Genomic DNA, 16,832 nt, shown 5'->3' with positions numbered 1-16,832 from the left:
CTAAAATGTAAAAATGATCTTTAAATCCCTAGCTATTCAAAAGTATATTATGTTTGCTTCTACTACAGAGGAAGACAAGTTGGCTAGTTTTTGGTAATTTTTAATAATTAAAATTTTAATGAATTATTTGTAATTTTAATTAAATCACAGGATTTTAGATTACAGATCCTCTGGAACTATAATTCTCAAAGTGTGGTCCAGAGACACTTGGGGGTTTCTGAGACCCTTTTGATGTGTCCTTGAGGTCAACACTTTCTTCGTAACAAAACCAAGACTTTACTTGCCTTATTCACTTTCATTTTTTCACAATGTACAGTCATGTTTTCCAGGGGCTAAATGAAATAAGGTATTTCAAAAATAAATGTAGAAACTAATATGAGAATCTGAGAATCCATCTATCTTCTGTTAATCATTAACATTAAGGAGATTTACAGAAATTTATAACAATACAGTCTTCTTAATTTTCTTCTGTTTTGGAAAATATAGTTATTCTTCATAAAATATTAATTATATTCATCAGATAATAGGATCATTTTTGTTAGTTTCAATTAATTAATGATAAATATTTTTAAATTTGTGTTTTAATTCCTAACATGGTAAATATGAAATGCTATAACCCACATAAACAAAATTATTTTGTAATCCTTAATAATGTTGCAGTATAAAGGGGTTCTAAGACCAAAAAGTTGAGAATTGCTCTTTTAGAATAACAATTTTTTTCAGATATAGAAACTTAACTCTATAAAGACTGTATGATTTGCTCAAAATTCTACAGCTCATGTATAGGAGGGTGGGGACAGGAACCTAGGTAGGTCTTCTGATTTGTGTTGTATCATATGGCTTAACCTATAGTATTCATAAAACCAGTTGGAGATTCCCTTTAGCAATGTCCAGCTGTGATTATGAATGTCATCCTGGAGGTAAAGATGTATAAATCGCCCAATGAATGGGGAAAAAATGGTTTGTTTTCTGTTTTCTACAGAACCTAGCATTCTCTATTAGATTTTGCTACTTTTTAATCTAACCCAAAACCTAGTAGATTAAAACAAAAAACATTTATTGTCACTCAGAAGTCAGGTCGACTGGGAGGTTCTGCCAATCCAAGCCAGGCCCAGCTGATTTTAGCTGGGCTCACATATGTATCTGTGGTCCTCACAGAGGTGGGCTGAAGACTGTCTGGCTGGCTCCCATGATGAAGGTAACTGAGTCACATGGCCCTAATCATACAGCAGGCTATCCAAGGCCTGTTTGCAGCATAAGCTTAGACCTGGCCCAAGGATACTGTTTTTGATTAAAGCAAGTAGCAAGGGCAGCTCACATTCAAGGCATGGGGAAATACTCTACGTCTGCGTGCGGGGAGCTGCAAAGTCACGTTACAAAGTAGAGTGCACATAATTACAGAATTTTTTGTAATTTTACAAAATAATTCAAAAATATGGCTTCGAATAATAGTGTCAAGTGTTAAATGTAGCAACTATGGGACTGGATTTCAGTGTTAAAGCAGATTGAGTTCAATCCTCATTTCTGGCATTTGGACAAGTCACTTAACCTTTTTAACTTGCACATTCTTCATCTGTACAATAAGAAAAATAGTTTCTCCGTTAAAGGATTCTATTAACGATTAGATGAGGCAATGCATGTAAAGTACTTTGCTTCACACAAGAAATGCTTTAGAAATATTAGCTAGTGGCCATTTAAAAAGCTCATGCTTTAGATCAATTCATTGAACTGACTCTCCTAGACAAAATAGCAATGCCATGTTTAACTGTGCATATATGTCTGCTTGAGCAGCAGTCCTGCTGTCCACCTCCAAGGACTCTCTCCTGCTATTTACATAAGCCCTTTCTCCTAACACAAGTTCAGTCTATCTCAGTAAATATGTACTGAATATCTGATACTTGCCTCCTTTCTGCTCCAAGCCATGGTTACAGATTTTAAGAATGTGTGCTCCTTGTTTAAATAAGAACTCATAGTTGAGTAAAAAAGATAAAATCCTTACCAGATAATTTCAATTAAATGTACTGAGTGCTAATAGAGGATAGCACAGATAAGGGTTCACATCTAGAGTTTAGGGACAGTATGAAAATTTGTCTTATTATTCAGGATACATGCTAACAGTCCATATTACAGACTAATAACTCTTTTAGACCCAAAATTTATCTTCAGGAGCATTCTGCCTGCAATTCCTTAAATAAGCAAGTCTTCAGCTGACCCCTATCCCAGTGAAGATGTGCAAAAGAATGGGTTAAGATGGAGAGACGCAGACCAGTTCCTACATCATTCAGATAGGACTTTACTTTCTCTGTTACCTCTTATTAGAAAGCAGATATGTTGGTGTAACAGTTGATGACACTTTATTGCACATTTGTGCATATCACCTGGACCATTCAATTGGCCTTGTTAATTTAAACATCTTCCATTATCACTTTTGAGTTAACCAACTCTTCTGTGTGACTATTTTCACCAGGGAACATTATTGCATTTGAGCTGTAGGTATCAGCTCTCTCTGGAGACAATTGTGACAGAGTGGTTTCCAAAATCTATCAGGCCAGAGAAAATCATTATCAGAGGGTCATGGCCATTCAAACGAAGCTTTTGTTCAACTTAGGAATGAAAATACGAATTAAAAGTCAGCAACATCAAGAAGGTTCCCTCAACACAGAGGCCTTTACTCCAACTTGGTAGCTACTTTTTATAAACGGGTACTGGCAGCATTGCCTTTCTTTTAATGACTCTGAATCTCTAACACAAATACATGGGAATTCCATATCCCAAGCCACTAATGATGCTTAGGATTGCAATCCGACTACCTTGCAATTCAGCGAATGACATCTGCTCATCACTGCATTCTCAGAGGGGGATCTGAGGAGCCACAAGTAAACGGATTAGCATGTTGACAGCTAAGTTCAGCAAACTTGGGTGAGTGCCACTCTGAGTTAAGACCTGTATTAAGAAGGAAAAGAGCTACAGAGAAGGACTGGACATGGTTCTTCACCTTCTTGAAAGATAGTCTAGAGGGGGAAGACTATCCAACAAACATCCACAAATCCTCTAATGCAAAACCACCTGTGAGAACCACACTTGTAGAAATTCCACTAGAGTGCTGTGGAAATATCAGAGGAGTAAAGATAGAACAATTGCAACTTAAGGAAAACAAGATAGTGTCTTGGGAAAGTTGGAAGTTGAAATCTGTCTTTAAAGGGTGCAGACAGTTGATGTGAAAGGGGAAGATATTTTAAGTAACTGAAATAACTTGAACCAGTACCTTGAGGTCAAAGGATTTCTGAGGATTGCTGAAGAGTGTGAGCAAAAGATGAGAGATTTGGAAAAAGAATAAGAATAATAGAAAATGAGGCTGCAGGTAGAAGCTAGAGTGATGGAGTTTTGAATGCCTGAAGAATTTGCATTGAAGTTGAATTGAAGTGGGAAATTCTCACTTTCCCAATTGGGATATCCAACAAGGAATCTTCTGTTTTTTTTTATTATTATTCTGTTTTAGTTTATAAAGCATAGAAATTTATCATAAACATTTTTTTATCTTTTAAAATTTTTATTGAGCTGTAAGATACAAAGTGCATAAATATTAAGTATACTGATCAACTTTTTTTTTCTTTTTTTTAAATTATATTTTACGTTCTGTGATACATGTGCAGAACATGCAGGTTTGTTACATAGGTATACACATGCCATGGTGGTTTGCTGCACCCATCAACCCATCATCTACATTAGGTATTTCTCATAATGCTATCCCTCTCCTAGCCCCCAATCCCCCAACAGGCCCCCATGTGTGATGTTCCCTTCCCTGAGTCCATGTGTTCTCATCATTCAGCTCCCACTTATGAGTGAGAACATGTGGTGTTTAGTTTTCTGTTCCTGTGTTAGTTTGCTCAGAATGATGGGTTTCCAGCTTCATGCATGTCCCTGCAAAGAATATGAACTCATCTTTTTTATGGCTGCATAGTATTCCATGGTGTATATGTGCCACATTTTCCTTATCCAGTCTATCCATTGATGGGCATTTGGATTGGTTCCAAGTCTTTGCTATTGTGCACAGTGCTGCAATAAGCATATGTGTGCATGGGTCTTTATAGTAGAATGATTGATAATCTTTTGGGTATATACCCAATAATGGAATTGCTGGATCAAATGGTATTTCTGTTTCTAGATCCTTGAAGAATAGCCACACTGTCTCCCACAATGGTTGATCCAATTTACACTCCCACCAACAGTGTAAAAGCGTTCCTGTTTCTCTACAGCCTCACCAGCATCTGTTATTTCCCATCAACTTAAAAAAAAAATAGTAGCAGCATATGTAGTATAAATATTGGAGGAAGGCAGAAACCCTAAAAGGTTACTGACAAGTCTATTGAAGAATATGAATAAAAGATGCAGAAATCCAATGCCAGAATGTAGTATTCTTAGCCTAATGAGGCAAAATATTTAAATAAAACTGGCATGAATACAAATTTGCAGAAAAATTTTGGACCTAGCCCCATTTCTGTATTTTCTGCTATTGATGAGTGTAGGTCATAGACTATTTAAGGAAACCATGCCCCTGAATAGAGACAGCATCAGCAACGTTTCCTTCTATTCCTTGTAAAGGAGATCGGACTAGGAAAAAATATTTTAATGTTGGAGTTTATGAAAACTTATATTCAGAAAAAATCCTTGTTCTTCTTTGGATATGGCTAGATCCAAGATTTTTCTTGCCTGACACTTACCACATGGCAAATGACTTACACTCAGTAAAAATCTCCCAATCTCCTGGTACGCTAAGGATGGTCCATGGACAAATAGCATCAGCACCACCTGGGAGTTTATTAGAATTTCACTATCTGGGGTTTCACTTATTAAATCAGAATCTGCATTTTCACAGGATTTTCAAGTGATTTCTGTGCACATCAGCTTAAGAAGCATTGGCCTACTCTTTATGCCAAAGGTTTTCTGACTTGTCAATGTTACTTCAGGACTTAGAGTTCATGCATATGGATAAATCAAGGTTAGATGAAGGGGAAGAATCCTGAGAGCGATAACGCTTCAGTTCTCCATAGAGATGGAACCTTATAAAGAGCTTAAGGCAGTGCCTGGTACATAGGGCTCTATAGTTGGTAGCTGCTATATATTATCACTGTTGTGGCTATTTTGTTTATTATTATTAACTGGTTTCTTTTACCTGGGTCAGTAGATTAATGGCTTAGTCTCTCTAAACATAAGTAAGAAAATGTAATTATAGAGCCAAATTTGTAGAAACAGCTCCCATCACCCTGCTCCCGTACAAAGACAGCAAATACACAGTTTTGCATTGGAATCTGAATGAAGATATGGTCTTTAAAGCCCACAATCTGACATTTTACTTGCTTATTAATGATTTCCTATTCTCCTACATCATAAGACTTGAACTTAAAAAATTGTACTTACACAAAAAAACAATAGGTCATCTTTGATGAAGGTTGAATGCTGGGCCATGACTTACTTGATGGTGTCCTTACTAAGACGCCACTAGATAATCAAGCCTGACCTACCCTATGCCGATAATTTTGAGCTACTTGAGGTCTAGAAATGATTTGACAGCAAAAAATGTGTGTCTAGCAGTTCATCTAAAGAGCAGAGTGAAGAATAAGATGCAATTAAGGAGTCAGAGCAATCACTCAGAGTGTCTTCGGAACACTTTCGATATTGAGTTGAAAGAGTTCTGGCTGACAAGTGTGTGTCTGTCTCTGCCTCTCGAAATATCCCAGTGACTCTAATTGGCATCGACTGCGCTCAGTCCTGTACCTTTGCAGAGCACACAGGCCTTTGCATGGAGTGGATTTCATTCTAGTGGTGGACTGACAGACTTCTAATTATGGTCACTCAAGCTAGTCATGAGAAGAATGCTTGCCTTCTGGCTGAACATTCGATCATGCTGCTTCCCTGAAATATTTGTCTCTCTTGCTTCATGAAAAGATAATTCTATCTCTATGTTATGGCCACTTTTTTCTCTCCTGGAAACATTTTTGGAGGGAAAAATGGTTAACCTACTACAAATCAGAATCTGTCTCTGAGGGACTGTGGGTCTTCTCCAGTGCTTACCTAGCTTTCGAGGGGACACAAATAAAGAGCACTGTGTATGACTTCCCTAAAATGTGTGAATAATTGCAGTCCAGTATTTTATGGAATGATTATACCAGGGAGGGTATTTTTCTATGCTAAAAAATGTATATGGTTAAATAAATTTGGGATATTCCAGGAGTAAGTAAAATTAAGCAGATTACTTATTGCAGGTTTTCTTGAACTACTGTTAAATGTTTTATGAGTTTATAATAGGGAGCCAAAATGGGTAGTTACTCCCAAATATATTGATTGTGTAACCCTTTTCCATGAAGCACATTACAGGTTAGTGTTTCTGAGAACAGAAATCAAGTTTTACTAATAGTTATTTACAGACTAATAATAGTAACTATACAACATTTTAGATACAAATGGAGGGTATGTGCTAAATTATTTTATGATGAAGTATTTTATTCAAAAAGTGCTGTGATGTACACATAAAATGCTGTGATGTACACATTAAATTTATGCACCTTTTAAGATGGTTCTTAAAAGATTGAAACCACCATGATTAATGTGAACTATCGCAATAACATTGACCCATAGTTCTCATTGATTGCCAGTTGGTTATGATGACAAAATTACCAGATTAAAGCAACTGCTATGTGACAATTGCTATACTGGATACAATCCTAGAATATTTACCAATCCAAATGAGAAACAAAGTTTAAATAAGTAATGAGAGAACAATAAGTCACCTTAATTTCCCAGTAGAAAAAATAAATAGTGGCATTAATTCACCTCTTCTAAATGTTCTCATTGGTTCCTGCTGTTTAATATCTTGGCACAGGTTCATATTTTTTGCACAGTAAAACAATTCTAAAATGAAATATTGACTTAGTAGATAACAAAATAGATATGTAGATTGACAGTAAACAGAGAAAAAAAATTTTTTAAATGCTCTGTTATATGATCAGGTAATGTCACAATTGTGAGATCGTATTTAGTTATTATGTAAATGCTTTAAAATGGTATTTCTATTTCTTAGATCCCATATAATACATATTTTTCATCAATGTTTGAAAGAGAACGTATCTATCATTCATATGTTTATATATTTTATAGATTTTTATATTTGTCCTTCCTGATCAGAGGCTTGTAACATTTCATATAACTTGAATTTCTTCAGGTGAATGCCAGTGAATTTGTATTTTAGTTTATTTATAAGCCCTCTGAATTATTATGTGTCTTATGTTTTTGACGATAATACAAACTTATTTAATGACAGTTTCTGGAATCCCATTAATAAAATATAAATGATGAGTTTAATTTGCAGTACATTAATGAAGTACTTCAGTGCATTACCTTCTGATATCTTTTTAAAGAAATCTAATTTTTTTTTAATTCATCATTATTATGAAACCTGTAAAAGTCAGGTCAGATATATTTGCATGTTTTCTTTTAGTTTTTAATCACTTTGAGAGACTGCTAAATATTCCTCCAGAGAATATCCAAAGAAAAGAAGAAAACGAGGTTTGTTTTAAACGAATCCTACGTAGTATATCGAGTTGTCTTTTAACTTGACCATCTTGGAACTGTCATGGAGCTCACTGCTCTTTCATCTTCAGAAACCAATGATGCAATAGCAACATTTGCTTTCCATTTACAATCTTCTATTCTCCGTTAGCCTAAAATGAAGTCAAGAGGATTGGATTTTCTAAGACTAGCAGTAGCCAGAAGTAAATACAGTGGGCTGCTTATTGTGTCAGATTCCAAAACCCAAAACATCAAAATAACTTTGAAACTTCTTATTAGCAATTTCCAAAACGTTGGAGGGTTCTATAAGTGTGGTTGAACAGCTATGTTTTCCATTGTGCAAATTGTGTGTATTCATTTAATAACCACAAAATGGGACACGAAATATGTTTTGCATTCATTTTTAATAATTCCAGTTTGAATAACTATCAACTGAAATATTCGTTATTATCTGCTGGTGCTGTTCTAAGCATTTTACATCTTTTTCTTTTTTTTTCTGCCTGACAGCTCTGTGAAGTGACTATTATTATTATATTAGGTGTCACAATTTACAGGTTAGGAAACAGAAGACAAAGAGATGTGCAGTAACTTAGGAAGAACTAATACATAGGGAGAAATATATAATGAAGAACCTTGAATTATTCTTAAGAGTTCTCTTTATTAGGTGTTTCTTTACTCACTCAGAAAATGTTTATTTAGTGCTGTGTGCCAGCACTATGCTAAGAGCAAGAGGCAGAAATAAAAATGCAATGCATGATCCTCTACAATATATAAACATCTAGAGAAAGCATTTACATAAAGCAACAGAAACTCAAATTCACATGTGCATTAAATAATTGCTTTGTTAATTTAATAAATGTTTACTGAGTGCCTACTCCACACAAGGTATTGCCTAGCAAATACTGTCATTTTGCCAAAAGTTTGCAGTTCTTAATAATGTTTCTGCTGTTGGAAAACTAATCAGCGTCTCTTATATAACCTGGTTGAAATGCTATAGACATTCGCATTTCTCTGCCTACAGATAAGCTTCTGTTATAATATTTATAGCAATGGATAAAAGAAGGTAAATACTGAGGAAGATTAGGAGGAAAGAAACCTGGAGGACCACATATACTCTATTAGTTTAGACCTAGTTCTTTATGTAAGAAACACTGAGTGTTTCATTTTTCTTTTCTCTTCTTTGGAAGATGGCTGCATTTGTTTGTACAAAAATGGACATTTCTTGAACATAGCATGTATTTTTTATGGCCTGTGGGTGGGGCAGGGAATGCAGTGGAAAAAATGCTTTCCTTGAGGTCCGTCACATAGATATGGCATCAAGTCCTTACTCTATCACTTGCCAGATGTGTGATTTTTAGCAAGGTCCTTAATCTCTGAATCTCAGTTTTCTCAACGATGAGTTAACGACAAAAGTAACTAACTTGCAGGATCAGGGCTCATTATTTCAAATAATGTATATAAATACTGTTCACCTATAAAATGATTGTTGTGAAGATTAAATGAGATAATGAAAGTGAAGTGCTTAATAGACTTCCTAGTAAAATGAATAACAACACTCAATAAATAACTGCATTTATTTTAATTGCTATCATTATCTTTTTCATTTGCTAGACAAGTGGTTCTCAGTGTTTTTACGTGTCATCTACAATAGAATTATCTGGAATGCTTATCAAAAAGAAAATCAGATACCACGCCAATTCCTGATTAGCTAAATAAGAATCTCGGCTGGTTTCTTGGGCATCTTAAACCCAGTGTCCTTGAAGTAGAGGCTTTAGCTCTCTGTAGAAAGGGCTGGTGTCTAGTTAACAAAGTGCCTAGCATATACCACCAACTAACGCAATAAATGGCAGTTGTTATTTTGCAACATGCTGCCAGTTACTATCTTGGAAAACCAAGGAGAATCTTGGTTAGGAGTAACTTCATGGAACATGATTACCATCTTTTTTCATAAATACCTTTTTTCATATTTATATAATAAAAAAATTTACAGTGCATTTCTGAGTACTTGGTTTGATTTTAGGAGCTGTAGTCCTTTTGTTATTTTAAGCTGGTTTATCAAAGGTAGGATTGTCATTGTCTCTGAACTATTTCATAACTGAGAGGTATGGATAAAGAACTGATAAGAAATTGGATTACATTTGACATGGAGCCTCAGACTGAGTATTTTGTCACCACATTAGGAAATTTGAAATCATAGGAAAAGTACAGTTATCCTATGGGATAGGCATCTCACTTCTCAGGATTGGGTAGAGAATTTTAGAGGGAAGTGAGGGGCTCTTTTCTGAGAATTTGCCTACTGTTCAATTCACTTAATACCTGGAATGTATGTTGAAATCTTGAGTCTGAAATTTACTTTTATGTATTTTTATATATATATATATATATTTAGAGACAGAGTCTCACTCTGTCCACCCAGGCCGGAGTGCAGTGGTGCCATCATAGCTCACCGCAACCTCAAATGCCTGAACTTAATCCTCCCACCTCAGTCTCCCAAGTAGGTAGGACTATAGACATGTACTGCCTATGTCTGGCCAATTTTTTATCATTTTTTCATAGAGACAGGGTCTCACTATGTTGCCCAGGATGGTTTGAACTCCTGGCCTCAAGTGATCCTACTATGCTGGCCTCCCAAAGTGCTGGGATTACAGGCATGAGCCACTGTGCCTTGCCCTGAAATTTACTTTTAAATGAAAGTTACATAAAAAAGACTTTCTACCAAAGCAAATGGCTCTTCATTAGATCATACTAATACAATATTGCTGGTGTATAATCAATTAAAACTCTACAATTTTGATTTCAATATAGTTTGTGGTGTTTGCAAGTAAAGAAGCCTTTTGAAAATCATTAACTATATCCAGAGGCCTTCGGTTGTGGTATTAGAATTTCAAATGCTCTATAACTCTTCCAGAAAACTGTAGTTCTGCATCAGATAAGGTGGCTACTCTTATGAAAAAAACGGAACTGTAGATTTCTAGAAAAGCTAAACCATACAGCTTGAGCTGTGCTGTTTGATGTAGATTCTGCAATTGAAGGTATCCTAGTTCTTTGGGAAAAAAACCATTTTTTTCTACCTTATTTTAAAGATTGAACTCCCTCTCTTTGGAGGAAAGAGAGGTGGTTTGTTGAAAATCATCTGGGGCTAAGAGTCAAGGATTGGTATTCTTGTCATCCCTGTCACACTGACTAGTCACATGTCAAAAGGCAAAGAATTTAAGCAGTATTTTAAATTTGTTGGGTTGTTTTTGGAAATGGCAGAGCAATATCCATCTTGCCTGTCTCCCAGACTTGTAAAAATCAACTATCCAGATGCAAAAGTTCTTTGAAAAGATGAATGTGATATCTCTTTACATGAAATGTGGTATATGCTTTTTATTTGGGGTTTTCTGGAGGGTGGGTGAATTTATAAGATATTATTAATATTCACTGGATTTTGTGGCATACATCCCTGTATAGCACTGTTTACAATCTAATATGTGCTTATTCATTGCTATTACATGTTTGCTTACTAGCTAGGATTATATGTGTGCTCATTTCTTAAGATTGTAGTCCACCCTGTGAATTGAGAGTATCATTAATAACAGAGAATATGTCTTTGTTATACAGAATCTTATCCCCAGCAACTGTGCCCTGATATGCATAGTAGGCGTTTAATAAATAGTTGTGGAATGAATGGAAGCATGCCTCCAAAATGCACTGTGCATGTCCAACATACACTATGCATTTATATCTACTCCTCAAAGCGATTGAAGTTAATGTTGTTTTGAACTTTTCTGTGGAAGATTTTCTTTGAAACTAAATATGTTACAAAGTCAAATTTCAAAATCAACTACATGAATATTGAACAGATGATTCTTCATAATCACTTCTGGCTTGAAATTCAAATGTATTATAATTCATATGCTTTATATTGGGGGAGAATTTGTTAATATTCAGCATTGTACTAATAGTTTAAATTATTGTTCTCTTATTTTATCTTCTCATAAAGTAAAACTAGGGTTATGTGATGATGTTATATGATAATGTGGTAATGTTTGATAGAATGGGATTCATAATCAGATAAACCTGGGTTTAAGTCCCAACTATACCACTTCCTAGTTGCAAGAGAGTCTATACTGTTAATTTCTCTAAGCTTTTGTAAGTCTAATATAGGCCTCATTATACTACCCTAATGAGATCGTCATGAGGATAAAATACAGTAATAGACTTGAAATGTTTTGTATGATACCAAACACATAACAGCCTTTAGCTATATCTTTATATTATTTATATAGTTCATCTTCTAAACAGGTTTCTTTTTTCTGTTTTGTCTGTTTTTTTGTTTTGTTTTGTTTTCTGTATTTGTGTGTGTGCTTGTGTATGTTTCCTTTCACAGATGGATACACAACTGATGACATTGAATTTTACTGGCGTGGCGATGATAATGCAGTAACAGGAGTAACGAAAATTGAACTTCCACAGTTCTCTATTGTAGATTACAAACTTATCACCAAGAAGGTTGTTTTTTCCACAGGTTTGTATCATGGAAAAGTGTTAAGGGAAAATAATCTTCACCATGTTTTGTTAAACGTGTTCACTTATATTAGAGTTATGTCCCAGGGAAGCACAACGACTTTAGAAGACAAACCCACTGAAAACCCTCAGTTTCCCATGAAGCGTATTGCTCCACTAGGGACCCATACTATTACTTTCCAGAAGCCACCCCAGCAGAGCTGAGAGGATCATCTCAGTGTATCTCATTTGCTGGAGAAGCAACTAATTTTTAGAAAGAATACAGGAAGAGAAAGAGGAAGACCTGACTCAGAGCTCTTCCCCAACATTATAACATTATGCTTCCCATAGAATTGATCATAATCCCTTGAATCACTGGGAAAGCCAAGTTGCGGTTCATTCAAGTCTGATCACGTGAAATTCTCCAAAGACGATGGGAGGAATTCATATTTTCTTCAAAGGATTTCTTTACACAGTTTTACCTCCTTTGTGAACAGAAAGCTGTTTCAGGTGTTAAGATTATCCCGAGGCCTTTGCCATCTTTATCCTTCCAATATGGAGATTTTAGATGGTCATACTTGATTTCATCAGCAAAATTTTTGCATTTTTGTAGCAATAAAGCTGAGGAAAGTAATCATTTGGTAGACACTCATTTAGGCAAAAATATTAAACCCACAGAGGTATGCTTCTTTATATTTTTCTTATTGAAATAAACCCCACAGGCACAGAAATAACTAATACTGTAATGGCTCTTCTGCTAAGAAGTCAGATACTTTTTGTGCCTGCAAACCACTTCAGGCAAAAGCTGTGTGACTTAATAAAAATACAAAGTTGCCTTTAACTTTAAAACAACAACAACAAACAGAAACTTTTCCTAAGTTTGAGGTCTGCTGAATTCCTAAAAATCTATGAAAATGAGTTCCTACTTAGAATATTCTTACTATCATATTCAGACACTTAGCCTAGCCCTCCAAAAACTAAACAAGGCTTTCTTCCAAACAATGAGAATATCCTCTCCCTGGCTACTTATCATGTGAACTTCCTATAGTCTAAGACTGTGCTCTGTTAGTTATCTTGTTTTATTAAAGGGTAATTCCCCAGGTCATCACCATCAAAGGACCCAGATTTAGGAAGCTGATTCTTTAGTTGTATCTCCCATAAATATTGTTCAAAAGCAATGATTCTCCACCTTTTGGTGGGTCAGGTGTACTTTTAGAACTCCAATGGAAGCAATGAAACTATTATAAAAGAAAAGAATGCATGTACGTGAAAACCTACAAAAACCCACATTCCCTGAAACATCACCACTGATCACAGACTTAAACTGCAATCTGTGGCTTGAGAAGAGTTTTCTTTTACTATGGCCAGAACATGCAGCCTCACTCTCATGTAAGACTAACTTAAAGGATGAACTTACTAAGAAACAATTGAAAGAGTGAAGAAAAAGACTGTCTCAAATTGTCCTAACAATTACAGAGGAGGACCATGTTTGATTCACTCTATGAGGCTGAGTAGGGAAGAGCTGGAATTCTTTTAATTACTGATGAGTACAGGATGCTTTCCACACTAAGTAACTCCTGGTAATTAGAAACTCAGGGCTCTCAGACTACTTTTGCAGAAGAAAGTGTCCTTCACCAAGAGCTAAATCTGAATTGAGAGACGATGTACTGTTTATGGACCGTTAAAGAAAAGTATCCTATAAATATTGATTGATAATGATGATGTTCTAAAATTGCCTTTCTAGGTTCCTATCCCAGGTTATCCCTCAGCTTTAAGCTTAAGAGAAACATTGGCTACTTTATCCTGCAAACATACATGCCTTCCATCCTGATTACCATCCTCTCCTGGGTCTCCTTCTGGATTAACTACGATGCTTCAGCTGCAAGGGTGGCATTAGGTAGGTCATTTTATTACTGCTTGTGGACTTTGACTCTGTGTGTACATGTCTGCGTTTGCATGCACGCATTTTCCTTATCCTGAAATTTGTGATGCATGATGAACTGAACCTCTCACACTGCAAGAGTTTAGCTATGAGACTTTGGGTGATCTGATTCAGCATTAAATCAATTAAACATGAAGTAAAGCTCTTTCAGGTCATTATTAGTTAACCATATAGCTGTTGATAATGAGATTAGTCCCATCAGTTTGATATTTTTATTGAAACATATTTCATGTAATGTTGCTTGCATAATTGTTCAATTTGTGTCTGTGCTTCTTTACCTAAGAAGAGTTCCCTTCCACCTTTTTTTCCTGCATGAAAGACGAGACAATGTGGTGTGTAGCAAATGGATAAACAGAAAGAATTCTAAAGTCTTATTAACATTTCAGAGTAACATGGCTAAGGCAGGAGACAACAAAGTAAGAATATTGAGAAGTAATCTGTGGCATCTCTCATCTTATGCTTGATTTTTTTTTTCTAACAAATACAAGAGGAGAATAAATTACATTTCATAAACATTTTTGTTATTAACTTCAGATAAAGTAAATTAATGGCCTTTTACACAATCTTGTTTATTGTGGTTTCTGACTATTCCCTTTAAAATGTTGAATTGTTCACTTTTACCTTGAGACCTCAATTCAATCATTACTTTCTTAGAAGAGCCACTCATTTATTATTCAACAAATAATTGTTAAATACCTAACATATGCTAATTGTACTAAGCACTGGAGATAGATCAGTCTTCTGAAAGTTATATCTAGCAGTAAAAGATATACAATAAATTTAATAACCACATAAATTATACAATATGGTAAATCTATAGAAGGATATAAAGCAAGGGGGCATGGGTTTGCTAGGAGTTCAGTTTAGAATAATTAGGGCCGACTTCACTCAGAAGTTGTCATTGGAACTAAGACTTGAAGATTAAGAGCAATGTGGATATCTGGGTGATAATATTCCAGATGACTGCAAAGGCCCTGGGTGGGAGCAATCCAAGAGTGTCAGCAGGAGGCTTATGAGGCCAGGTGAGTTCAGGGGAAGTAGCAAAGACAATGTTAGTGAAAGGGGCCTAAAAGATCACAAAAGGGCTGTCACAAAGGGATGGTAGGCCACGGCAAAGTTTTGCTTTTATTTTGAATGAAATAGCCATTGAATGAGCATAAAAGTGGCATGATTTGATTTCTGTTTTAAAGGGATCACTTCAGCTACGGGGTTAAAATTAAATTATGTGGCTCAACGATGGAAGGAAGGAGAAGGAATGACCTCTCAGGCTGAGTCAAGCGCCTGTGATGTATACACTTGCAGTGCCATAGACCTCCCCTGTGTTTAGACTAACCACAGTTATAACTTATGTTTACTTAGTTGTGTGATGTCCTTTTCCCCTTCAGCAATGAAAGATCCATGGAAGAAAGGTCCATATCTAGTTTTATATCTGCAGTGTCTTGCATGGGGAGTGGTGCTCAGTAAACAGTTGCGGAATGAAAGAATGAATAAAATTTGCAAATATCCCATTTTTCCAAAGTTGAAACCTGTCTTTTTTGTATCTATTACAGGAAGAATAAATAATTTATTAAGTTTTTAGAAGACATTTTTAAAATGTCTTTATGTGAGCAATTTTTTACTAGGTTCAGAAATACTTTAAAAATGAGATTTAGATAAATAGTAAAATCAGCAATGTCAGTTTTATTATATACATATGATACAGGATCATCCGTAGTTGAAATGATGAAGAGAAAATTGAAACTGGAAAATGTCTCAAAATGATGGCTATACAGAAGACATGAGAAATGTAAGATACCTGTATCTAAAGCAAGACCAAGGTTTTATGTGTGTGCTCTGAATCAAATGCTCAGATTTGTTTTTTCTGTAGCTGTTCCTTGGTGGAGTATAAAAACAAAATGGAAACTATGACATTATTACTAGTGAGATAAAATTAAATCAGAAAACTATGTCCCCCAAAAATCATAGGAATGAAATTTAACTTTCAGCATGTGTTATCGGATACTGTTTAAGGGCCTGGATTCCTGAGTCAGAAAGATTCTCATTCCAATGGCAACTCTACGACTTTCCATCTGTGTGATCTTGACCTCTGATCTTTGTCTATTTTCACGTCACTATTTTGCTACAAAACTGGACTTTATCATACTCAGGACCTTGGACTTTCAGTGCATTTACCTTCCAGTTACAGCTTAGAGGGAAACTACTTCCCACTGTCAGAGATACCAACTCAACAGGACGAACAATTACAGTCTGACCCAGTGTCACATTTTCCATAAGGAGTCCTAGAATGCATCTGTGTTATTTATCTGGGCATTATATACCTAATTGTCCGGTCCATATACCTGAGGACTATGATTCCTGCTTCTCTGTTATCCTCCACTTCTAATTCCCAAATGTTTTATAATCATTTATTTATATTGCTTGTATAATGTATTCTTTAATTTCAATACCCTTGTTGTTATTTTAATTGACTTCACTTTCATCATTCAGTTGAATTACTCTGAAAACCTCTTAACTGGCATTCTTTACTCCTGCCATGCCTGCTTCTCCCCATCCTCCACACTGCCACCACAGTGATTGTTCTAAAAGCAAATTGCCCCCTTGCTTGAAGCTGGCCCCTGCTCCACATTGCCTTTAATTTTAAGTTCAAACTCCCCCATTAGGCTCTCTGTATGGCTCATAACCTCCACTCTTCTCACGATTCTTCCCATCCTGTCCAGGAATGTACACACAGTGATTTTCCTGAGATCATGGTAATGGGCTGTGTACTCTCCCTGAAATCCAACCTTGATATAAAAGCTCTCTCTACCAGCAGTCCCTGTAAGTCAAACATGACTTT

At 35.7% G+C, this 16,832-nt stretch overlaps 1 protein-coding gene across 2 annotated transcripts in view; it reads left to right on the top strand.

Moving 5' to 3' along the window:
• GABRB2 (gamma-aminobutyric acid type A receptor subunit beta2) overlaps positions 1-16,832 on the top strand; it is a 260,765-nt gene that overhangs the window by 201,961 nt on the left and 41,972 nt on the right. For both annotated transcript variants that reach the window (XM_015141351.3, NM_001168328.1), the window contains exons 6-7: positions 11,939-12,076; positions 13,799-13,951. In XM_015141351.3, the coding sequence (XP_014996837.1) occupies positions 11,939-12,076; positions 13,799-13,951 (291 nt within the window). The remainder of the gene's footprint in view (positions 1-11,938; positions 12,077-13,798; positions 13,952-16,832) is intronic.

The sequence above is a fragment of the Macaca mulatta genome, chromosome 6 (genome assembly GCF_049350105.2).
Source record: "Macaca mulatta isolate MMU2019108-1 chromosome 6, T2T-MMU8v2.0, whole genome shotgun sequence".
Classification (NCBI taxonomy): domain Eukaryota; kingdom Metazoa; phylum Chordata; class Mammalia; order Primates; family Cercopithecidae; genus Macaca; species Macaca mulatta.
Note: the sequence above shows the minus strand (reverse complement) of the source record. Positions and strands in the feature narration are given on the sequence as shown.